The 26,206-nt window shown below is 41.1% G+C and overlaps 1 protein-coding gene across 1 annotated transcript; it reads right to left on the bottom strand.

Annotated features, from left to right (window-relative positions):
• Positions 1 to 3,013: 3,013 nt before the first annotated feature.
• Positions 3,014 to 25,932, bottom strand: EMP2 (epithelial membrane protein 2). The gene is made up of 5 exons (XM_074597912.1): positions 25,698 to 25,932; positions 10,148 to 10,259; positions 7,874 to 7,967; positions 6,346 to 6,492; positions 3,014 to 5,761 (listed from the first exon to the last, which is right to left on the bottom strand). Exons 2-5 carry the CDS (start codon positions 10,223 to 10,225, stop codon positions 5,577 to 5,579), a joined length of 504 nt encoding a protein of 167 aa, XP_074454013.1. The 5' UTR covers positions 10,226 to 10,259; positions 25,698 to 25,932; the 3' UTR covers positions 3,014 to 5,576.
• Positions 25,933 to 26,206: the final 274 nt, after the last annotated feature.

Raw genomic sequence — 26,206 nt, 5'->3', positions numbered from 1 at the left:
AGGATGGTTTAGAACTTGATGGAAAGTTAGACTTTTTAAAGACCTTTTCAAATGGAAAAGGAGCGGTGTTTAAACAGTTGGCTTTGAAGGAGCAGGCTTCTCTTTCACCACGAGGAGGCTCCATTGCAACGGTATTGGAACAGCAAAACGTTTTCTATAGAAGTATGCAAACAAGTCGTGCCAGGACATACCGTCATTAGAAACAAACACATAAAAAACCCGACCCCAAAACTTGTTCCAGTCGTCCTTCCTCCTTTTATCTTCTTTTTCCTCTACTTTGCGTTTTCCTTTCCCTCCCTCCCCCTCCAAATTTGTCATGCCTAAAAATGTGTGAAACCATTATTTGCTAACAAGATTTAAACTTTTACCCTATGAGCATTTAGGTTCCTAAACAGTTTAAATTCTTCTGTACAGTTACTTTAAGCATAAGTGAGCTTTTTCTGCTGAAAATATTTTACTAAAAAGTAAATAAAAATATCTAATATAAAAAGAAAAAAAGAACATGGCGCCTTTTTTATTCATTGCTGATAATATATTAAGAAGGTCGAGTGTGTGAAGCAGTGCACAGGTGTCATATTCCTACCTTTTCCTTTGTAGCAGTGTGTGCATATTTGGTTTAAATTAAGTTTTCTGAACTTTAGCATTTATGACAGCAACACAACTACCTTTTTTAGAAATACAGTTTTGCTTTTTTGTGTTTCTTTGAAGAGAAATAGAACATGAGCTTTCTTCTCCAAATAGCAGCAGCAAAATAGATCAAAATCTGCACCACATGATACAGTTCAGATATCATCAGAATTGCTTCGTATCTGTTGAAATTTATTATAGTAATTGAATTTCATGAAGGCACCTGGAATTTTACTCATCTGTGCAATGTACACCCGTTTTAAAACTAAGCAATTAAGTACATGCACAGGTTTGTGGCTTTTTGGCTAAATTCGTTACAGGGAGAAAAAAAAGAAAACCAACACAAAAAAAAACCCCACATCTAGAAATTCAGTTAGTGCAGTAATGATCCAAAGTAAACAAATATCCCTGAAGATGTAATGGTAACCTCTTCAGCACTCCTTTGGATAGCACACAAGTTGTTGTTCTAAGTTGTTATTACTAATGGGTAAGGAGTATTTTCTACTTCAGGGAAAATCTTACTGGAACCAAATATCAGCAACGTGCCAAATATTAATACATGAACATCAGTTAATCTGTGACACTTCTGTTAGTTTGGAAACTATAGAGACAGTAACAATTCAGAAGTTTATATAATCCCATGAAGCTAAGTTAGTATGAATAGCAGCAGTGTAACTGGATTATTTGTTATGTTTGTTGTTTAAGTAACAGCTGTTTTTGTCTTGGTGCCTAGACTTTCAAGCAATTTCCACATCTTCCTCTACTGCCAAGGATCCCTCTCTGTCAGAGCTTGCTGAAGAATTCAAAGACCTTCCTAAAAGTGGCTTATGTGCAAAATCTGAGGGGGATTGCACTGTCACGGACCTTTACAGAAACTGATCCAAAGTGTGCTTCCTTCCACAGTTATCACTTCTATCTGTTCTGTGAAAACCTTAGTAACAATTCTGCATCACATTGGAAAAAAACAGGCAAAATAAGGGCTTTGCCACTTTCAATGACTTGCTGTTTATCACAGCTTAGCATCCCAAAGAAGTACTACTTTGTCATTCAATGAAAAGATATACATGCACATTACCGACCATTTTGTGATGTACAATCCATAACTCCTTAAAAAACTCTTTAGGAGACCCATACTACCTTAACAAGTGGTCTAGTGTTGTTCCGCTATGAAGTACTATATTGTTATTTGCAGTGAGTTCCGAGTCAAAGCATTATTTGTACAGCAGACAGTATTCATTTCCTTATGTTTCCAACTTGATACAGTCTGTTACGAACTTTATTCCATTAATTCTGTAAGCTTCTAGGCTTCTACAGCTTTGAAAATGAAGTTTTGTTTTTAGAACTAATGTACTTCCACATTTCACTTTCTTTCATCTTATTACTTCAGAGGGTATTATTGCACATATGAAAGAAATGGAAAATATAATAACATTTCAGCTTCGTTATTTTCTTTATTTCAGTGGCATTGATGAACCGTGAATTTTAGGGATCTTAGCTCTCTTTAGTGTTTGGAAAGGTAGTGGCTCATCTTACTCCTCTTTTTAGAAACTGTAGGAAGGATTCTTTTGTTTTGTCTGTTTAGCTAAATGGCACAAGCTTCCACAATGCTGAAGATAAGATAATACTGCTGTAGTCCCTACGTTATTTTGGAGCCATTAAAAAACACGTAAAATGAATGGTTGATGTAGCTGGGGTAATTAGATAGTTCATGCCTAAGCAGCACAGTTCCTATCGCCTACAATGCATTTTTTTAAAAAGGTATCTTGTAGCAAAGTAGTGCAGAACTTCATTTTTTCTTGTCCTGGATGGAATAAATTAAAAAAATACCTATTTTTTTTAAAAGAAAAAAGACATTCACATAAATATTCTAGATTTCTTTTCCAAGATTGTTTCCTGTACTTCTTTTCAGTTTGTTGCTTGCTGGGTAAAAAATGTCAAGGTAGGTTCACAGCTGTTAGTGAATAATTTAATAGTTTGGACTTTTTCCTTTTGTTCACTATGATGAGAAGGCAGAAGTTCTACGGGGCTTGCGAAATTGTTTCTGGGGAGTTGGTTTTTTTTTCAGATCAATCTGTACAAATCCATCTGCGTTATCATCTCACTGCAAACCTGAAGCTTGGACCGCAGCAGATATAGAAGTCACTGGCCTGTTTGTAACATTATTTACTCACATGGTAAAGGCACTCCACCTAATCTTAAATACACAGCTGTTGCTGCAAACGATAAAGAAAAACCCTTACAAGCAAACTACTTATCAGAGCATCTGTGGATTTTGCATTACTCAGTAGTTACTCTTTTGTCACCATACACTTAAATGTTCAATACACTAATATTTTCTCTGCTTACCCTGGGAGGTCTTCAACAACAAAGGACAAAAATAACCAGCTTGTGGTTCTACTACAGGCAGGAAGAATTTAATTTTACCTGTTCACACAAATACTCAACTATTTCTCATCCAACATTGTGTAAATATATCCCAAGCTTAAAGACAACGTCAGATTGCAAAATGTATCGAGCTTGCTATTACAGTACAAGAATTTGTTTTATTTTCATGTACAGTTTCAGAATATATAGAGCATAGGAAAAGGTATATTAAAGGCATATCAGGTAGAAAGAATATCCAAAATATATTTGTCCTGTTAAAACTAGTTCAAAATGTTTCAGCATTTGTTTTCTTGGTATGCAGCACATTCCCGTCTGTTCTGTTTTATGTGGTATCATGCGTCCGCTGCTGTTTGTACACCATGGTGTGCACGCTTTTCACTTTTAAGTAAAGGGACAGAGCTTTTACTGTGGAATTAAGCTGTGTGTTCATGTATATATACATCTTTATTTTAAATAATTTGCTCTATAAATGACCCGAGCCTTATCAAGACAAGAAACTGAAGAAGCGTCTCTTCAAGTCAGTGGCATAACAGCTTAACTTAATATTTTACAGGACTGTCTTCTAGATGTAAGATAGTTTTAGTCCGTATTTGCTTAAGAATTTCTCTTGCTATTTCATGTTTGAATAAAACTAGCAAAATGCCTAGCTAATAGTCTAGCTACTTTCAACCTTAAACCTGCATCTGCTTATTTAAGACAAATTCTGCTTGTTAGCAAAATTCAGGTTTTAAATCTGAAATGTATTCAGCAAACTGCAGAAACATTTTAAAAAGTAGGGTAATAATTCTTGAAATTCAGAGCATTCCCACTAAGAGAAAGAAAATGACAAAATACTAGCATCATCCTAGACTGGTAAGAATGCATTTTGCTCAGATTGATCTGGGTTTTTTACCATTATTATTAATTTTAATGCATTGTCCTGCTTACTTGTCTAATTTCTTAACAGTCTTGTTGGGCTTTCTTTGCTCCCGAAAGACAAGTAGTACATGCCAAAGCATTTTACGATGTTCCAGGAATGGAGATGGAACTCCATGACCTGTTACTCATGTTGGAGACAGTTCCTATACAGTTATGCACCTGAACTTTTACTTTGTGACAAATCAAGGATGAATTATCTGAAGGAATGGGTCAGACCATCAGCTGATGTATAATGCAGTAAGTATCGACTTTAGTAGAGCTACACTACTTTGTAATAATGAATTTGTTCTACATTAAGTGTAAAACCTCATTCAAAACCTAATTACTTTTTTATTGCCTGTGTATTGGGCCAGCTGTAGTGAATATACTGAAATAAATAAGTCACTAGTGCTTTTACAAAGTCAAATCTGTATTTAAGCATCAAAGCTGTAACTAACCAGAAAAAGGCACTTCATTCATTCTCCACACTGATCTCCCCAATCCAAAATCACCACCAGCCAAAGCCAGTATTACGCTGCTGAACAGTTAAGCCTGGTAAGCACTACAGATTTATCTCACAAAATTATTGAAATTATTGAAAAATAAAAATCACCAAGTCATTTTATCTTGAAAAACTACCCTGGAATTCATAAGCATAGTAACTGCAGTCTGATTTATTTAGTAGGAGTGTTTAGTTCAAGTAAAATCCACATAGGAATTTAGAATTAATTTTTTAAAGGCCGATTTCCTAATGGGCAGACTCAGGGAATGCTTTTGCAAATGATATACTAGCCATGAAATTGCTATATAATAAAAGCCCAGTGTAATAAACCTGTTGGATTTGGCTGTAAAAACCTAAATTTGGCATTGCTTGATCACTAATTTTCTTAGAAATTTGCAGATGTAGGCAAGGTAATGCTTTTTGTTTCCCTTTTCTTCCTTCCAGAAAGGCTACACACAATGCAAAACTAAAGGGATACAGGACTTGAGTGGGGGATTTCTGACTGCCCAGACTGTTCCAGCCCCATGTTGTGCAGTGAATTTGCTGGTAAATTCTCCCGCCAAAGGCTCTGTATGCTGAACTTAAATGTGAAAGAGAATCAAGAGAATCATTTGCTGGAGTACAAAAGGAGTTGTTTACTTTTGCAAAGCAAGTGGTTTTAATAAAAGCCCGATGACACTTACTGCACATTATAAATAGCTGAACACTAGACCTCTGCCAGAACAGACGCACCGAGTACAGCTTTGGGCTTTTATAATTGTTTGCTTTTCACTGTGATCTGGGCCTCATTTTTTATCCCAAAGGGATACATCTGGACCAGGAATATAGTCAGCATATTGCCTACAAATTAATTTGCACAGGCTTTGTTTGCAATCTACTAGAGGCCAGGAAGAAACTGTTAGCATCTAGTAAAGGGAAAACCATTTATGATGCTGCAAAATGTAAAAGAAACAACTTGGCTCTGTCCTGCTCAGCCCCCTGACCTGTAGGTGCCAGGCATTCCATTAAACCTGCCGGATTTTTTTATTCCGTTTTATATCAAGAACACAGTACATTTTTAGAGAAACAATACCTTTACTACAAAACCATGTAAATGATTATATACAAAATGGTTACTGGAATTTGGTTTTGTACTGTAGTGACAGAAATAACTAGCTGCTGACATTTATTTACGCTTCCTTAATACTAGGTACATAACACCACTGATCAGAGTAAAGGCAAACGCGATCCAGGCTAAGACGAAGGAATAGCCATATTGGCCTTCAGAAACTTCAATGCTATATTCAATGCTCTTGTGTAGTTCTTCGTGCCTATCTGTATAAATGGAAGCTGCAATCATAACACACAGACCTGAAGGACGAAGAAAACAGTAAAGTTTAGCATCTTAAAATATTGTCAATATGCCTAACAACTATTCACTGTCTCCCTTCTGTCAGCTTCTTCCACCAATGTCCTTTTTTTGCAGACAATCATTTTCCATCCTCAAACTAAAGTCGGAGCATTTCAGGACACGTTTTCAGTTTCTTTGGCATGGATTAAATTTCAAGTGCTGTTGTGTATTTATGGCATTTGCAATGACCACAAAATGATTCTAAACATCTGGATAGTTTTAAAGACTAACAAAAATTAAGGAAGTACCTGCCTGTAACAATCACAGAGTTATTTAATTTGAACAAGCAGTTCAGAATCTCAGATTTATTCCCTTCAAAATTCAAATGACTTTATTCTGAGCAGTGCTATCATCCATGTTTTAACTGCCTAAATAGTACAGAATGGAGCAGTTCACTGTTTAAACAAATATGAAGGATAAGCTGTGACCTCAAGAGCCCTACAAATTTCTCATGCAGCTCATTCTTTTTGAAACCTTTTTCCCCTTCCCTTTCCTACTTTCATGTAAACATTACTAAGGTCAAAAATGTTGAAAAATCACTCACATGACAGCAGCTGGATAATAGAGGTTAGCACAAATCTTTCTCCTTGCTTTAGACGGAAGAGTTGGAGAATGAAAACCAGAAATGACACACAACAGAAAATAGTAGATAGGATCATGGTGGCCTGAACAGCCTGAATTGATTGATACTCTGCAAAAACAAAAGCAGCCTTGATTAAAAATACAGTTTCTCTCTTTGCCGGCTTCTGTGGTGAGCAGAGGGGCAGAGCTATGTCCTGTAGGCAGGAGCTCAGCAGATACAGCAAGCCAGTGGTGCATGCATCACCCAGGGTGGCTCTTCTCCGCTTCCTTCGTATTAATAGAGCCAGTGGTATAAGGACTTTTAAAAGCTTTTCATAAAACTAAGTAAAAATACAGAGGGCACTGTTTCTCCCACACCACATCCTTTGCTACCATCTACATTCTAAAAGCACTGGGAAACTGCCAGGTGTCCCAAATGGCTTACAAACGCTGACCCGAGTCTCTCACCAGACGTGGAGACAGCTCTGTCTGATAAGATGTAACCAGACAGGATATCCAGACTTGTCACAGAGGATTCCTTCGATTCAGGTTTGGCATCCTGTCAGTTACTTCCCCCTAACTAGGAGCTAACGTAGCCCATAACTTTGTAACTACATGTAGCTGCTTTGTGTCACTTCGCTGCAATGCCATGGCCAAGCTAAGCTACCCGGAGAAGCTCCTTGCAGCCCCTCTCCTCTGGCATAGCTACGCTGCAGTTAGTAGGGCCGTGAACAGCAGACGTACCTGAGCTACTCATCATCTAGCTAGTTTGGGTACCTAATTTCAATGAATGCATAGTAATACAGACATCAAATGCCAATTTGTTAAATTCGTGTTGGCTTAGATACGCCTGCGCGTAACGGATCACCGCACTGCGGCGCAGATACGCTCTAAACCAACCTGATGCTTGGAAAGCAAAGTTACTTCATGGGCACATGGCTCTTCAAATCATCCACCTCTTTACAATACACAAAGATTGAAAATGTAGAAATAAAGTAAATGTAACAATTGAGATTTTTTTTATTTTTTGTAAAGCAGGATGTTAGGCTGTGCTGTATATTAAGTCGTCTTTGTTAAAACTTCAGCTTGTGTTCCGACTTTCTTCCACTTTTCCACCATTCCTGTGCACAGCCAGTATTTTTAGGTTCTTCTTTGAAAGTTAAAGTTCAATTCTGAGGTAGATTCTATCACTTCAGTCCCACTTTCAGTAACTTCACTGTTTTTACCTGATCTAATTTTTTAAGAAATCTTTAGTACTCATTGTTAGTTGTTTGTGTTTACTCAACACAAACACTTGGGCTTTCAAGTGCACCTGACAAGCAGTTCCCTCTGTTTTCCTCTTACAGAAACTGTTGGAACAGTTTGCCTTTCCAAAATAGAAAACCAGTGTTGAAGCTTTTAGAAGACCTCAGTAGTTTAAATAAATACATTATTGCCCCTGCAAATTTCATAGCGATTTCACCAGATCTCCTGCTGAAGCAACTGAGACATAGGCACGGAGAGACACCCACCTCTGAATCGATCAGTAATCGCCATACAGACGCTGGTATTCCTTTCACACATTCTCCAGACATCTGTAGAAAAATTATCTCCTACCCACCAGGCCTGCAAAATAAAAGTAAAGGGCTCTTACAGGGAAAAAAACCCAAACCCACAAAACTCCTTACTTGTCTGAGCGTCTCCTGATCAGATACATCAGCTGGAATAAATTTATTTTCATTTTTGATACTTAACTCTTCAAACTACATTTGAGATCTAATGGCATTTTGGAATGAAGGGTACATCATTATTCATTATGTCATTTTCAGTTTAGACCTGTGTAAAGCAGAAAAGGGAACAGATGACAATCTTAAAAATCCCAGAGCACAAGGGATTTTCCACTGTTTGTTCACAAATTTTGGACAGCCAGTGATTGCTCACTCCTTAAGATGCCTAGACAAAATATGTTTTGTTCTCCAGACCCTGTTTAGGATGCACAACTCTTTAAAGGCACAGCATTTTTTAATTTGCAGGAAATAGCAGGGGATACATCTATGAAACAGAAGCCATTTATACGTTTTCTGGTTCACTGACACTGAGCTGAATTAATCTCAATGTAGTTGTGCTGTCAATGTGCAAATGCAGTATGTACACTATGGCACCTGACTGGAAATGGCTCGTCACAAACCGAGATCCTCCTGTGGTATTTCTATTTTGATGTTTTAACATTTATTGCAAACTGGTACTACGGTGACTGAACAGATTTTTACGGTAGCCTGGGAAATGCTGCAAGCACTCCACACAAGTGGCATTTCCTCAGGAAACCCATTCCTGTTCCGATAGCTACCCAGGCCTTTGTTTTGACTAGAGTTGGAAAAATATGACTTTTTAAATATGACTCCTGGTAGCATCTGCTGCTTAAACAGACATTCCAGAAGCCTCACAGCTTACTGTGCAGCTTTGCAAACAATACAACAATAAAAACTATAATGTATTATGACAGCAGGCATGTGTGTAATAGTAACACTGTTTTAAGAAAAAGCATTACTTTCTCTGGATGCCGTTCATTTGGATTTATCATCCAAGTTCAATATATTATTTTTCAGCTCTGAGCATTATATAATCCTTTCAGAGTTATTTTCATGACTATAAAACACCTCTGAAAATGATTAATAGAAGGTGGTTACACAGTTTAAGTTTGTAATTGTTTACGAGTAGCTAGTGACACAAAGCAGAGTGCATGGACGTTTATTTCCCTAATTTGATTTGTATGTAGCAGATCTGAACAAAGAATAAGTTGCTTTGCCTACTGTCCTCACTTTCTAAATATTCAGAGGAACAGGGTAAGACGACCTGCTTTGGTGCTCCATTAATGACCTACTTCAATGGAATAAATCAACCAGCTGACTGAAAGATAGAACATCTGAGTTTGTATAATTTTGCAATAAAAACTTGTGGGTAACACATCATTTCCCTTGGAGTGTGGTCTTAGAAAACACTATGGAATTTAAACCAGCTTCACTGAGTACAGTAAGGTATTTTCAGCAGGCAATTTTTTTTAATCCTAAAAGTCTGTACATACACCAAACCTCTTAGGGAAAGAAAAACTACAGTGCACAGTTAATAGTATGAGTCAGAATAGCGGGCTGTTTTGGAAAGAGGAAAATTCAGTTAAGAGCTAGATGTAAATATTGGAAGGTAAATTCTTTCTGGTCACAAAAAAAAAAAAAGGAAATTTCAAAAGAATGCAACATACATTATTCTAAAACTTTGTGCTGAAACTGCTTCAACTGAATGGAAACATACATTCACGGTGTATCTTTAATGATTTAATTGTGAATCTTGGACGACCACTTCCGAGGCAAAGCATACCTGACTGAAATTATCCCCATGCATTAATGATGACCTGTTTGACTTCATGCACTTGACACAAAAGGATGACAGATTCTGCCCCCCCCTTTCCCCCCTACCTAGCTGGACCAAGTCCCATAGCTCCACCCTGCAAGCACGGTAGTATTTGTAAATATGCTCCCTGGCCAAGTACCTCACAGGGGAGAAGATGATCTGCGTTAACAGGGGCTTATAACATGTATGGCATGTTCTTGTATAGTCTTACCCACGTGTAGCAGCAACATGCATATTCAAGGCATTTTTGTTACAAAAAGGTATAAGGAGACCAGCGTGCCTAACAAAGTCAGGTGCCTTCAATAAGCAAGTTGAAGACAACTGGAGAAGAGTAACTTCATTTTTACAAAGCAAAGAAACACCTGTGTGTTGGAGAGAAAAAGAGAGCAAATGAGACTTACATTGTCAATAGTTGAGATGAAAAGCAGTGCTGCTGAGGTTATGTGAAACACAATAATGAAAGCCAGAAGAATCAACATTCTTGATCTGTAGAGGCTTTAGTCTGAGATAAATCTGTTAAAAATAAGAATATACAGTCTTTAAAAGCTGTCAGTGGATCAATCTGCCATTACGCTATTTTGCTGTGACTGTGAGTAGTCAAGGTCAGCGCCAGCGTATTTCAGAGCGAGGTGCTGTTAGAGTCAGGAACATCGCATGCTGTTCGAGTCCACAGCACACAGTCTTTCTCCAGAGATAAAAGATTTCACTTAATCAGAGTTTACATCAGCGTAACAGCTTTCTGTTTGTTACATGTGATACGTAACTAGCACCACTGGTGTTAAAATGAATCACAGCTTGAACTGAAGCCAAGAGGTGCATTTTGCAACCTGCCTGTGGGATGGCTGCACTGGGTAAACACACAGAGAAGCTTCTTTCTGTGTGCTTCTCCAGCAAGGCTATAAATCTCCTTCGTGTTGACTTTTAGAGAAGCGCTTTCGAAATTACGGCCTCATTTGCATGCAATGCTAGATTTTCCACTGGCTATTGTAAGGTCTTGTTTCAACCATGCTTTCAAAGTTGGAAGAAACACAGATTTCAAAAGGATGCTTGTAGAACAAAATAAAGTGCATCAAGAACTACCTCCTAGATTTAGTAACAAACAGCTATGTTGCACCTTAGGCCTCATACAGGTTGTCCTTTTTTTGTATGGTTGCAAGATTTATCCATTGATGAATGACTCAGGGCTACCATTTTCTCCAATATATTGCTCTGACTGGTAGGGCTCAATAAACCCATTAGTCATGTAATAATCCAGTTGTGTTTATGTTCAGTCACTTAATGCTCTCTCTAGTCTACCTCTTATCTTCATACCTTATCTAACCCATTTATCACTATTTCACATCTCAAATGAAAAAAAAAAATCTTATGTACAAAGGAACCACAAACTTCATTTGAACTGGAATCCCCAGGAAATCTGTGGGCGCAATAACAAATAGGTTAGGGAAAACTACTGTTACTAATACAGAGAAATGTACAATTGCTTGGTATGTCTATTATCTTTTTCTTCTTGTTGTGTTAAAATGCTTGCCAATTAATATGCTATATTCTCTAGGGAATCTGCATTCTTGCAGGTATTTTCTCTGCATTTAAAGTGCAGGATTCTGTAGCATTATCTGCATGTTATCTCTCATCAGTACGTTAACGCATGTTTCTCCACTTCCTTTGCTTTGGACACATCTCTTATGTCAAATGATCTCATTCCCATAATACAGCAAACATCCAGAAGAAAAGGCAGTTATGATTTTTTTTAAGACTTCCATGATTTTTTTCATGTGTAACACACTCTCCCCTACTGCCATTTACTAGAATCACGAACCACACGCAGAATTTAACCAAATACGAGGACTACTTCGACAGCATTTTTAAGGCAGCTCCACTGGCATTCTCATCAGGCCAAAATACAACTGCTCTGCAAAACTTGAACAAAAAGATAACAGCATATAAACACGCTGAATAGAGACTAGGAGTTCCAGTTTAATCCTTTACATCTGCATTGCAGTGGAGTGTTTCACTGCAGTACAGCACTATAACAAGCACAAAACAAAATAGTATTAAAGTGCTTTTGAGAAAATGAGAATTGATAGGATAACCTTATGTCTGTATCTAATTGGAATGACTGTACGGGAAAGCTAAGTCAAATCCTAAAATAAGGAAAGCAGCTACTCAAGTGTTTATTCCTTCCCATTTTCTCACTGTTAAACTTTGCCTTCTCAGCCACAACAAAGAAGAGAAGTGGTAATTTCCTCCAAAGAGACGATTCTGCTGTATGACTCAAGATCTTCTGAACCTAGTTCTGCTTCTAGAATGTCATTCATGGCTCTCTATCAAGCCTTTCTTGAATGAAAGGAAGGAAGAAGGAAAAGCGGATATTTTGTGGTTTTGTACAATGCCACATCAAAATATTTTCATTGTGAAATGTACCAGTCTTCACACAGCACTCTCTTGTCCTGTGGTTGGGTTTTTTTCTGAGTTTCGTTTGTTGCACAGATGGTATCGACACAGACAATAACTCAACACAGTCATCTGCCATATAAGGAGAGAGAATCAAATTGTACTCAGTATTATTTTAAGAATAACAATAGAATTTCATCTTATTACATGAAGAATCATAAAGTAAGAGAGACAGAAAAATGTAACCTAATTAAAACCAATCTTGCAAAATCAAGACTTGCCAGCACAGAAAAATCCACTTAATCTTCAGTCAAGTGAATGTTTTTGTTTGCCTGCTTTCAGCCATAAACAGAAGTGTTTCAAACAGGATGGATAAACATGTACGGGCGATGAGAAGAAGACATTTTATGTTTTGCCCAAATAAAGCCAAGATTGAACGAAAAAGCTTTTTGTTTTGTCTTTACAAAAAAGTAAAGGACAGAAAGAATAGTGTGATGTTTCTGTTCTGAAGAACCTTCGTAACAGCCATTTTTAGATACTTCCTCCTGACTTGCTGGTAATGGCTCCTTTCATGAACTGCTACAACTTCTGAGCACACAGTGCTACAACAGCTGTACACAGATCTGGAAATGATATACACTGTGGGAGAGGAAGGAACAGACCAATTTCAAGTAATTAATAGCAGGAAAAGACAACAACAACTTGTTAGCCAATCTGTGATGCCTAAGTGGGGTTCCCAGAAGTGCGCAGAAAGACGTGTGGATTTCAATTACTCCTAGCAACTTTCTCTTCCCATGGAGACCAAGCGGAATGTCTCTGGTTCAGCACGGCCTGCACACGGAGTCAGGAGGGGAGGAGGGTCTTCAAGCTAAACTCTATGTAATCTGTGCGCAGGAAGCAAAGAGCAGCTCCCTTCTTCTGAGATGCAGCCAGCAACAACGCACAAGCTCCTACAGAATCTGCATCCCTCTCAAGGCAGAAATTCTGGACTTCATCTCTCAGGGGAACTACTAGCAACCAGTCCTCCTCCACTCCAGACACTGCTGCAATTTAAAAGTTTATTTTGGAGACCCAAGATCCTTCTACTCCCTCAGCAAGAAGATCTTCCATCCCCGGTTGTCTGAGGACAACCTACTTGGGTACCTCTCCTAGCAGCAGGCAGTTCCTTTCCACTCTCTGTGAGCAAGGGAAGGACATAGTTATGTTCACATGGAGAATTTCTGAGAACACTGTTTGCATTAACTTTAATAATTTTTGCTTTAATCATTTATTACTAACCAAACACTTTGGTGACATCCTATTCTGCATACTAGCTGTAGTCCTCTGTTTCTTAGTCACCATTGACTGTTTCTCAAGGGCTCTCTTAGGTCCGCAATTGTTCCCAGTTCTTTTAGCAGCCGCTGCAGCCCCTGCCAAAGCTTGCCAAACCAACAGCAGGCCACCTGGCAGTGCCTTTTGCCTCCCTCTTTCCAAATGGAAGGTACCTGCAAGAAGAAACAAGCTAGCACTACTCTTTAACCTGGCTGAACTAATTCTGATCAACAGAAAAACCAGCAATTTGTGTTAGATCAAAATCCTATCATCTCTTACATTTAATTTATGCAGCCACAAGAAAATATTGCTTAAAAGGGCTATTAATAAGAACAGAAACATTTTCAAATCACATAAATTTGGGAATCCAGTACTTTGTACTATTGCACTGAACAACTATATTAAGAAGATGCATGGAAATGATCAGATTATTTTGTTTTAGCCTCTTGATTATAGATAAGAATATTTGTATTGATCAAAAAAAGCTTCCTGGGCAGAGTAATATTTTACTTTCTATCATGTCAAGTGGTACACACTATGCTCTCGAGTCAAGGTGTTTAAGATTTTTAAGTACGCTGCCTTTAGGCATGGATGAAGACTGGGATGATGCAACAGATATTGTTCATCGTTTCCCAAAGTGGCTTGAATTCTTTCAATAGATTGTACATACACACACACTAAAATCTTTTTGGACACGCTATAGTTGTTTTTTAATAGAGATGATGGATCTACTCTTCTCAGAAGTACATGATGAAAAAACTAGAGGCAACAGTCACAAGTTGCAACAAGGAATATTCCAATTGTGAAAAGTGTATTAATTATATTCAGTGAGCATGATTAAGTACAGGAACAGGGCCCCAGAGGCTGCAGGATCACCATTCTTGGACACCTTCATAACTTGACTGAAGCAAGGCCCAGAGCATCCTGAACTAACTCCCTGCTTGGAGCAGGAGTCTGGGCGAGAGACCTCCCGAGGCCTCTTCCAGCTCTGCTCTGCTCTCAATCTGTAGCTATTTCAAGAACCTCCCTCTACTAATCTCCAGCAAAGCTCTCACAAAAGAAAACATAAAATTTTACTTAGCTCATCACATGTGACATTAAAAACAGATTTAGGGTTCTAGTAAGAATGACATTGGATGTCAACGTGAATTCTTCAGTTGCAAGCCTCAGCATTTAACGCCACTTTACAAAGTACGTTGTAAGGCAGAAATGTACAGGTACAGCAGAGTTAGAAGTGCAGACTGCCACTGAATCCAGAAAGAGTAAGTTATGAGAATCCTACTGAACACATCCAGATTTGCTGTAGTAATAAGGTTTCCCACAAATGCTGTTAAGTTGTAGGAAGGTTACACAAAACACATTGAAAACAGAAAGCTAGCTATATTGACAACAAAGATTTTTTCAATTAGTGCAGAAGAACTGTTTCTGGGTAATACTCCAGTGCTACCTTAGTTTTGGAGTATAAATGCAGCAGTTACACATATCTTTAATATTTTCAGTAATGCAGACTATTGGAAGCAGTATTTCGCACTTTCAAGAGCCTGATGTGCTTTACAAGAGGTGGCTAAGAAGGGCCTCTGCTATAATCTTCTAGACGTGCAGAGGCAAGTACCTTTTTACAAGATAAAACAGTACGACAATCTCAGAACTGCACAGCAAAAAAGGTATCCAGTCCGGGGTTCCCAACACTTTTGCACTGCAGCAAGCAAACACGTTACAAACGTGGATTTCCTCCCTAAGTCAAACTCCACACTCCCCCGCAAAAAAAGCCTCAGTTTCTTTAAGATGAAGTTTCTCTTTAACGTCCAGCAGTAGGATGAAACATGCCTATTTGAATTTTTTCTGCTGTTCAGCACAGCAAGCAAGCAAAAAGCAAACCTCTGTCTTTGACAGTTCTTAGCAGGTTTATGACTACTTTCCAGTCCAGATGTCATCTCCACAACCCATGCTTTCAGCTCTTCCCATGCGGTTAAATTCTGCTGCCAGGCCATTTCTCATGTTTGTGCATACTTGATTTTTGCAACCACAGAAACATGTACGTAGTACAGTATGTTTATCCTGAGCTCATCTGCATTCAGAAGGCTGAAGCTTATCCTACGACATTGTCTGCTGCCCTCACTTCCTAAGATCAAGTCCGTTTCTTGTATCATCTTCATCTGAGTCCACGTATGAAGAAAATCTCAACATGGACAAACCTGGTTTATATTCCTACAAACATGGTGAAAACACAGCAGAACAGCTCCTGCTCTGTACAGAGCAAGGCTGGAGGTGCGCAGACTGCTCGTCACCCACCTTCTGTGTGCTGAAAAGACACACCCAAAAGAAGGGGTAGAGGATCCTGCTAAACAAGTTACCATACCCGCAGCTTTCTGCACCGAGATTTTTCATTGCAACTAGAACAGCAGGTCTTTGGGCCATCAATAAGCATTCGATTCAGCTGAACTTTCTTGAGGTCACCAGTGTAAAACTGAATCAAAGCAAGCCTTCTTAATTACCAATTCTTCTGCCCCTCAGTGCTATAATTAAGTCTGCATATGTGACGTTAGAAGAAAAAGCTTGTATACTGGTGGCATAAGAAGTCTGTCATCTTGTGATGCATCATAAGATGCTTGGATTTACATGATAATCACTTCGTTTTGCTCAGCGTTCTTGTGCCACATCTCATGGTGTCTCATGACAAAGAACTCAGGAGTTGGCTCATGTTTTGCCTGTGACATTGTCTCTAAACTTGCATAAAATTCCCTGGTTTATAAGGAACAGAGTGATATTGTTGACTTTTTTCTTTTTTCTTTTTTTTTTTACCGAATATGCAAGGGCTCTGTTTTTCTTGTGTGATTCTCAGAACTGGAACCAAAAGTCAAGTAAGTTCAGGCAGCAGAGTTTCTCCCAAACTAGCAAAAGCTTTGAGGACTTCAACAATCCTCTAATGCCTAAGTATCAAACAACATAAAAGACAAGAAAATCAGGAAATTTAATACCCAGGGAATAATTAAACCAGTTGAAACAACTTACTCCAATTTCATTATTCCTTCTGCCTGAGTTAATTTAACAGCTGGGAATGCAAACGTTACAAGTTATTTTACTGAGTGATATTCCATAAAACAAGGCAGATGATCTCAAAACTCTTATACTTTCTTTCTACACTTTGCCCTTTCAATGTTCTCCAAGCCGACTATTGCTCTGACCCTACTGACGGTCTGTGGTATCTCTACACCAATCCATCAATTGAGTAATTTCCACTGGATCCTGTCTGTCGTTTTTCATGGCTGCAGGGTTAACGTGGCCACACGCCCGAGCCTCAGGGCTGGCCTGCACAGCTGCCCAGCACAGCTCACCGTCCTTCCTCACCGTTCTTCCTCACTGTCCTCAGTGCTTCTGCGCACCCCCGTGCGTTGCTGTGCACATTCCCCAGCTGTGACACATCTGGACCCTTTCCATGTCAGCTACAGAAGAATCCTTTTCTCATGCAAGGAGAAGTCCAGAAAGGATAAGCACATCCTTCTATCTTTCTTTCTTTCTTATTTTTTTCCTGTGTCGTCAATGCATATTGGAAAAGAAAAGAAAATACAACTAAAGCAATCTAGTTCTATTTTAGATGATGACTTAGGGGGGCTTGCTTTAAGGAACCAGCCTTTAAACATTTTGTAGGACAGGAGTCCAAATCTTGAAGCTAACATTGCATGTAGATTTGTAAACTGCATGCAAAGGCTTTGCTGTCAATAATCCCTGAAAAACATATTGATAGTCCTCTGGTGCATAAAGTCAGCTGCTCCTGTTAGAGCTCACAGCTGTACAAACTACATAAAAAATGAGTATTTTCTTTTATTTAAGTCTTATTTACAAGTGTAATTCAGTAATTAAAAGTATAGGTCTACCAACAGATGTGGAAGTCTCCATATTTGAGCCGACACATTCTCTGTTTTCAAGGATCAAATATATTGTAGAACTGGACCTTTGCTGACCTGTTTGTCATGTCCAGGTGTAGATTCAAATTCTGCGCTGTGTTCATGCTCGGGTATTAGAGAGCTAACAGTCAATACAGAAACAGTAGGTCCTCTTTCAACCAGCGATCTCTTCAGCCAGCTAGCAAACCTCCAAGAAGTGCTGGCTGGTTCTGCCTAGACCTCTACAACATTGAATGGGAACCCAGGAGGGAAGCGCAAAATAAAAGTAACAGCCCACACACCAGACAGGCTCCCGCCCCATTCTTTCCTGGCGTGAAGCTAAGCATGAAGAACAATGTACACTCTTCAAGAAGTAATTTCAGGCCGCTGCTTGATGCTGGACTTGGCTAAATGTCCTGTCAGCCCCTAGATGGCACAGACACCACCAGCTCTTTTCTCCTTACAAGCAATTGGTTAATTGCGAACACACTCAAGCCCGAAGCTCTTTGTGCTACCTGTTTTATGTGGAAGGAAGAGAGCTTCTCACAATTCCAGCTACTTTTTAAAGCCCTTCATCATAAAATCAGAAGGAAATGAAACAATGCTCCCTGCATACAATCACTCGTTGTAGGCAAAAAAAAATCAATGCAGCAAAAATTAATTCACGGTATTTTTTAGGGCTCTATTTCAATTACAACATTGATGCTTTTTTAACTCACGGGCGGAAAATGAAAGTATGATCATTTTTCCAGATCTAGATTTGTTGGTGCTCTTGCAGCAGACTGTGTTAAGACGCAGCAAACTCCAGCACAATTAAAGCAGTCAGCTTGATGTATTTTGATAGTAAAATACAGGGGCTTGGAGACAAACTGGCAAGATACGATATGACCTAGATTTTTATCCAGTTTCTTTCAGAAAATCTTGCCTTGCAACCAAAGCCCTGAGGTCTGCTTTTTGTGTGCACCGAGATTAATATAAACGTGCATCTGTAGCTTAATAAAGCCTTTTGTTATTATGGTGGTTGGGTGTTTGTCCATCCTATTGGTGCTGTGTGGGACTGCCCGAACAATAGTGAACTTAGAGTGAATAAGCTCATGTTCTTGGCCTACCTATCACCTATGTGTCAGGGGATACCGAAGCACCCTTTCAGCTCTTTTCTGAATCTATTTCATAAACGCTAAATCTTGGCTCCTCCTCAGAAGCCCTACCTAGTTACCAAAAGTGGAACAGACGGTGCTTACAGTTAGGCATGGCAGATCTTCCCTGGACTTCCTCCATTCCTTCTCACCCCGTCCTCCTCTTTAGCCTTACTTATGCTATTAAGCCAGAACTCCAAAGTCTGGGAAATTATAACCCTGCTACGCCATACATTTCCAGACAAAACCAAGAAAAAAACTGCAGCAAAAATGCAAAGTGCTAGCTTCGAGTACTGAGACCCAAAGAAGCTGACATTCCTAATTTCTCAGGAATGCTTTTAATAAAGTTCTGACCGAGGGACGCCAGCATTGCTGCCACTTCTGTAACTCTATGGGTCATTTATTTGCAAACAAGTTCGGACTGGGTTTAGACTTGCCCTACCACTCCTTTCACTATGGCCCTACTCTGTGCACTGCAGAGGGAAGTCACTCTGCCACGAAGCCTTTGCGGGCAGACTGAGCAAGAGAAAACAGGCAGGATCTATGGGAAAACACAATCACAATGCCCTGTCGCGGGGTGGGGAAGTGGCACTTACAGGGAAAATGAGCCTTGTGACGTCTTACCTGAAAATCCTAAAAAAGAGCCTCAAGCTTAAAAGATTCAAGACAGACGTATTCAAATACTCCAGCCACACCTGGGAGAGAAGTGTAACAGCCACCGTGTGCCTAGAAGACAATTCAGCAGGTACAAAGACCCTTGACTACAGGCACATTTGAACGGTAGTCTTTAAGCCTTCACCTTTTCAAAACTGTTCTTTGGAGGTTTTTGTCTGTTCAGCAGTCACCACGACACTCCTCTAGCAGCACAAACCAGCATCTTCCTCAGAAGTAAATCTTTTATATATTCTTCTTTTTCCCTAAAGCACTTTTTCTTGTAACTGCACTTTTATACTAGATAATCATAATCTCATATTTAACCTGTTCTATGTCTGCTTCTAAATCCCAACACAATCCACAGGCACATAAGGTGGGCTGCCTCCTTACTAAATAACACCTGAAATGGTTACAATTCATCGCTAATTTCCATCATAGTCATTCCTTGGGCCCTCCGCTGTCTGCTCGTTCACCTTCACCCTATGCTGAGAGCCACATGCCTTTGGAAAAATGCTAACAAAAACTGGTATTTAATGAAAGATACCCCACGGAAGTAATCTCTTCAAGAGATTAGTTCTCAAAGGGCACATATTGTTTGAGAAAACCCAGCAGTAATTTGAAAGAAGGAACAGCTTGTATGCTGTAGTTTCTGGTTTCCTACAAAACGTGAATGTATTCTCTCAGCTTTCAGAGTGGCATCTGCAAAACATGTTACAAAATGTTTGTAACTTGAAGTAGGTATGGGTAGAGCTTTATTGTATGCTTAGAAATTGAAAAAAGCACACATCATTTCAGTCATTCAATCCATCCTTTCCATTCAGGCAGTTTGCTTTAAGTCATGTACCGATACCACTTCAGGATAAACAAAGTTGCGGTATACATTAAAACCTTCTTAACAATCAAGCCGGTCTAAAAGCACTAAAAGCTTGTTTTCCTAAGCTAAACAAGACAAGAACTTCTCGTTCTAACTTGTTCATTTCCAAAGATGAAGACAGACTGGGGATACGCTGGCTTGCAGGTCAGGGCAGCACATGGAAGGAAAAAGAACTGTTTAACCAAAAGATGAAAATAAATGGCTATAAATCACATGTGAGCGCCTTTAGGATGGAAATTATAACTCTTAGAGCTGACAGGTTCTGGAACAACCTTACAATCACCACAGCAGGGAAGAAAAAGACCTGCCTCCACAAAAAGGGATTATGCGGTCCAGTGATGGTGCTGGCAGGGGAGTAGACCTGGTGACCCGAGAGGTCCCTCCAGTTCTGCACTCCTGTGGAGGTTAGCCCAACAGTTTCTTTGAGGTCTCCATACAGTTTGCAACATGCTCTTGCATGATACCCATGCCCTTGGCGCACTGCTGAATTCTCTCCTGTCCTTCAAAGACTTCAGGTAATGCTGGGAGCAAAGCCGCCTGTTGATCTGTACAGTGGAGTAACACAAGCAGTGATCAAGGGACTGACAACACACAGTCAGCTTTAAGGGAGGATTCAGCTCTCAGGTGGGTGGTAAAGCTACGAAGAGCAAGCAAGGCCTGTCCCCCTCTTCTGAGGGTGACCTAAGGGCCACCGTTGCCTCCCAACGCCCAAGAGCAGTGGTCAGGAACCACAGAGCTCTTGTCACGCTGCTGGCGCAGCCCTGCCACTGGCCTGGGGATCAGGCAGCCATTTCATGGAGCGGGGACAATGGCACGGGGGTGTACCGATAAGCTATTCAAGCTATGAGAAGCCTCCTGGGAACCTGCCTCTGAAGGAAATAACTGAGCTGAGGTGTGGCCTGGCCTCACCCCTGCTCAATCACTGTGTGGCCACATTTTGATGACAAGGTTGTCCCCATTCAATACCTCGTCAGGGCAGGGAGGGACAGACCAAGAATAATACCAAACCTTTTCATCAGATTAAACGTGTCCTCAGTTTGATCCAATGAAAAGCAATAAGAAAGCACACCTGCAGTATTAACTCTAGGCATTAATATAGCTCTGAGAGCAAATCTCAGACCCTGAGCTCTACTGACTACAGACTGCTGCTTATCCAGAGATTATTCCAGATACAACAGAACAGCTCAAGTGATTTATGTTGTTCCACATAATTAACCAACAAACAAAGGCAGAAAAGGTTTGTCTTTCCAGATTGAAAGCAATGTGTTTAATTCAGTAGAAATGAAAGCTGATATTGTTTTAACTTTGGCAGATGCTCTATGGGAATTGCTACCAATTAAATGTGTTACATTCACTGTGTAAAATTTTCAAACTGCTTGTTTTAATTTGGCTTTGACTAGCTCTGGATTGAGAAAATTTGGTTTTAGTTATTTCAGAGTTTACACATCATCTACCAAGAGTGTGAAAATACATCTCTATTGACAGTGCAACAGTTGGCTATCACATAAAAAGAGCAAACTCTTCCACAACTACTACTATTTTGTTTCACAGCAATACTGTGGCATATGATTGGATTTACTATTCAGCCTGCCTTCAGAATGTCATTTTTACATTCTAATTTGTAATTGGCACAATTAAAGTAAACCTTAGAGCTTGCCACATGAAGTCCACCAGTTCAGGTGGATGGATCTCCCGCACTAGTTGCATTGCAGAGATGAGCCACCTTAGTCGCACTGCTCTTCTGCACTCTGGCTGCTCCATGGAAGCAGAGCTCAGCCACCTCCTGCCACCACCTGCCTCAGCTCCGCTCTATCCGACGACTCCACCTCCATCCGGCTGCCTGCCCCTACAGTGCATGGGTCACTGCAGAGCCCCAGTGCCAGGGAAAGACCCCATCAAGCATGCTGGTACGTGATAAATGGGCAGGCTCAGCCAGCTCTCTTCAGCTCTTAGACTCTCCTTGCAGTCTCTAGACTTCAGTTTGTTTCTGCGTTTGAATTAAGCGGCTGGTTTGTTGCTTCCCTGGATTGAGAACTGACGAGCCTGCAGGTTGACAGCAGAGATCAGCACATGCATCTCAACAGGGACAGCTGGGGACTTTGGAAGGTTACTTTCTGCCTGGAAGAAAGCCATCACTTGATGTATTTTAGGACACTTAACACCTGCATTAAACACCTGAGGGAACGTTCATACTGCCCACCTTGGCTGTTTGTGGCCTGCCCAATTCTGAACACAGCGCAGTGTTTAAGAATCAGTGAAGTAAAACATAAATATATATCCTATAGCCATCTCTAAGGGGTGTTTGAGTCAGTCCACTTTCTGCCCCACCTACAGACTCCTGTGAACATCTCTACACAGCCAGAGGGTTGTATTTTAAGGTCACACCCAAATTATGAGGCTTCACCTGGCATGAACATACCACCATTAAACCTGCCCATGAAACTTCATAGGCAAAATAAAAAGGTGTAATTACATTTTACCCATTCAGTGAAGAAATAATTCCTTTGATGAATGATTTCAGGCCATCAGGCTTTCTCTTGAATCCCACCCAGCAAGATCTATTTTCTAAAAATTAAGATGCTTATCTTCCTGATGAAGTCATGAACATCACCTGACATACTGAGATATATTTTACAAAATTATCTTCTCTCTAAAATACTAAAGCTTTCAACAAAAATAGTGAACACTGAACCGCCTCCCCACCGCCCCTCCACAGAGATCACTGGTTTGCTTTGAGCATCCAAAAAACAAACAAACATTGAGCAGCTCCATGAATGGAATTCCTGAGTGCTGTGCTTATGCTTCCCCTGCTGTCCCTCTGAGACCAATCTGATTTCAATAAAAGCTGTGCGTTCCTTTCTACTTTCCAATTTGGCTGCACTGAACTATCGCATGGTTTTTATATATGAAGTGTTTGGTACACTTCAGAGTAAATCTCTTTCTTATTAGTTCCTGTATAACACAGTGCCTTATTCTGCTGGGTCTTCTTCCAACAGGAACAGGGCAGTAGGACCTGGAAAGTACATCTTCTGCCAGCTAGCAATATAAAAGATCTTGTCCCCAGAGACCTACTTATCTCTTTAATTAAAGATGTTCTTGTACTGATTTATGTGGTGGTGGTGTGTCTTACATGATGCTCAAGACAAAAATAGAACATGAAGCATAAGTGGAAAACCAAAAGATACACAATCCGCAGAGGTGTAGAAAGAAGAGTCTCCTTGTGCTGCTATCTCATTTTTAAATGGACAGGGAAATAGCACTGTGAAAGGAGATAGAGTACGTCTAATGTACTTAGGAAATGTGGAGGAAGGTCTTGCTCCTCTAAATATCCATATGGGACTCATCAGTACAACATTCTAATCATTGTAGGAACGTCAAGCCCAAGATGGGAAACAACCTTGAGACAAACAAGACAACTAAAGAAAAGGCATGAAAATGGAAGTTAGAGAAAGATAAAAGGCAACTATGAAGTGAGAGATGCTAATAAACCAAGGGGTGAACTTTTCACTAACTGAAAGAGGGTATAAGAGAAAGGCAGAGATGTTGATTTCTTTTAAGCAATGTTGGCCAGAAACAATAACTACAGCATCTAAGAATTGAGAAAGAACCCTTCTAGAAGAGGATGATGTTGCAGCAGCCTTCAGTCTTAACCTGCTCAGTCTGTCAAACAGCTTCCTTTATTAGCAAGGTTTTAAATCTGTGTAAGTAAATACAATACACTGTTTGTCCTTACTGGCAGATCCACAGCATAATCAACACTGTTTGGGTGCTTATGATAGAAGTCTTTCCAGAGACCACAAATAAAGAATACACCACCAGTAGTGTCTTGTCTACTGATAGTATGCTGTTTTTATTTTTAATTATATCAACAGACTGTTTTCCTTCCCAAATGAGCATGCTAACATGAAACTGATCGCCTCCTAAGAGTTTTCACAATATTACTGCATTTCGCCTTGAGTTAACGTTGATGGCTATGAGCAGAATAATTCCTGGTTTCCTGGCTTGGCAGGCAGCTGACCTGGTAACGTCCATGTCAACCACGCAGCTGACATGATAAAATCTGTACACATGGTTATTCAGCATGGAGGATGAATCTTCCCCCAGGTATGCCAACAGTCTATTCTCCAACTTTATCCTACAAGTTCACAAGGGATACAGAGGATAGCAAGAGTACCTTCTTTGAAGCAAAGGTCAAGTCCTTACATCTTACACTGAATAAACTCACATCAGCTTCTGGTGAACATGTTTTCCATATACCTTTGTTTCCACTCACACTTTCATTTCACCAGCTGTGGTAAGTACCTGTACCCCAGCTGCATTCCTTAGCGTGACATTTAATTTGTCACACACCCTCTTACTAAAAAGTAGCTAGATTCTCCAGTAAACTGCAATTCACACTTCTCCCCTCACTGAAACTCCTGCCCAGTGCTCCCCCACCATTCGTGTGGGTTCCTGCCTGTCCGTGTCTGCAGCCACCTCAGTCCTGGCAGTCCGGCCTCACAGTTCTCTTCCTGAACCACCCTGGCCTGCCCGGACAGCAAACCCTTCAAAACCAACAGCAGAGAGCAGGTCTGGATGGAAGACTCATTACAGACTATTTTATTTGACAGAAAAAACTTCCGCTCAGGCAGGCAAGGCGGCTTATTTTACATAGTTAACATACCAGCACTGTACGTACAGAGTCTGAAAGTGAAGGGAAAGTGCTACATTTTCTTTTTTGATGGGTATTAGCCAACCATAGCTGTTTACTTCCAAAGTTCCTGAAGAGAACTGTAAGAAAACCGGGTGTGTATTTTACAGCTATTCTGTGGGTTTCTTCACAGGCCTGTATCAAGCCAGAAGAGACTTCTAAAATGCTCCACTGCAACAATTACTGACCATTTACATATTATTCCCAGGTGCTGGGGGGAAAAAAAAAAGACCTCCCTGCACCACGTGAGCAAAGTATTTCTGCCAAGAAAATAATGGAGAGGCCGAACAGCAGGTTTCTTGGTGGCAGCGCTGGGTGAGCAGGAGCAAACCCTGGGTATGTCTGCTGAGGAAAGGAGTGGTGCAACATTCCTCCCGGAGATGTCCAAACAAGGAGCTGACCTCTAGAATCCAATACTCGATATTGCAAGCAACCCGCGCTACTGAAAGCTGCCTGTCTGGGACCTGGCACAACCTCCCGGCATAAGTTGGACATTACAGGCAGAAAAAAACCCACCAGTGAGAAAGACAGAACGGCTTATTAAAACTGTAGTTTGATTCAAGTGGAAAAACGTTTAACGCTGGCAAAAACTTCACAAACCGAAGTCTGCACTGAATTATATCTAAACGTATTTTCCTTCCACTAGGGGGTGGTCGGCTGCCAAAACCAGTCACACGTTATTGTAGTATACGCACAACCCGCTTAGACTACGTTAAAAAAAAAAACCAAAACAAAACAACAAACCCAACAAAACTCTCCTGTGGAGACAGCGAACTTTCTGCCGGTTTGGCCCAGCCGCGTCCCCCGCCGTCAGCCCCCTTCTCTCCCCCGCCGCGGCTGGCCCGGGGGCGGCGGCAGCTCCCCCCGCCCGGGAGACGGCTCGGCACTGCGGCCGACGAAAACCCTTCACTTTTAATCCTCCCCCCTTTTTTGTTTTTCGGTTTCTCCCCCCAACCCCGCTGGCAAAGCCGCCCCCCCGTCCCTGTCCCCCGCCCGGCCGGGGCTACTCACGGGCGCGGGGCCGGCGGGTGCGACCGTCTGGCGGCGGCGGCTGCCTCCCGCCCGCCCTCCTGCAGGAACAGTGTCAGGTCGGGCTGGGTGCGCAGAGAAAATAATTCTCAAAAGTGCCCCTCGGCCGCCGGCGAAGGAGGCAGAGGTGTGCGAGTGTGTGTGTGTGTGTGTGTGTGACTGTGCGCGGGCAGGGAGGGAGGGACGGCCCGACCACGGCAGAAACTTTTCCCCGCCCGTTTCCACCCGGCGGCGGGCGGGCATCCAGCCGCGCCGCCGCCCGGCCCTCCCCGCCGGCCCCTGGGGCCGGGGCCGGTCCCCGGCAGCGCTGCCCCGTCGGGTCGCGGCGCCGGGGCAGGGCTGGCCGAGCCCCGGCCGCGGGGGATGCCACCGGGAGGGCGCTTGTCCCGCTGCCCGGGCGGCCCCCGCCCTGCGCCTTGGCGACGGTGGCTGAGGCGGGAGCGGGCCGGGCGGCGGAGCCTGTGAGGCGGCGGGGGCTCGAGAGCCGCCTG

Source organism: Larus michahellis, chromosome 8 (genome assembly GCF_964199755.1).
Source record: "Larus michahellis chromosome 8, bLarMic1.1, whole genome shotgun sequence".
Lineage (NCBI taxonomy): Eukaryota > Metazoa > Chordata > Aves > Charadriiformes > Laridae > Larus > Larus michahellis.
This window is presented reverse-complemented; position numbering and strand designations above follow the sequence as displayed.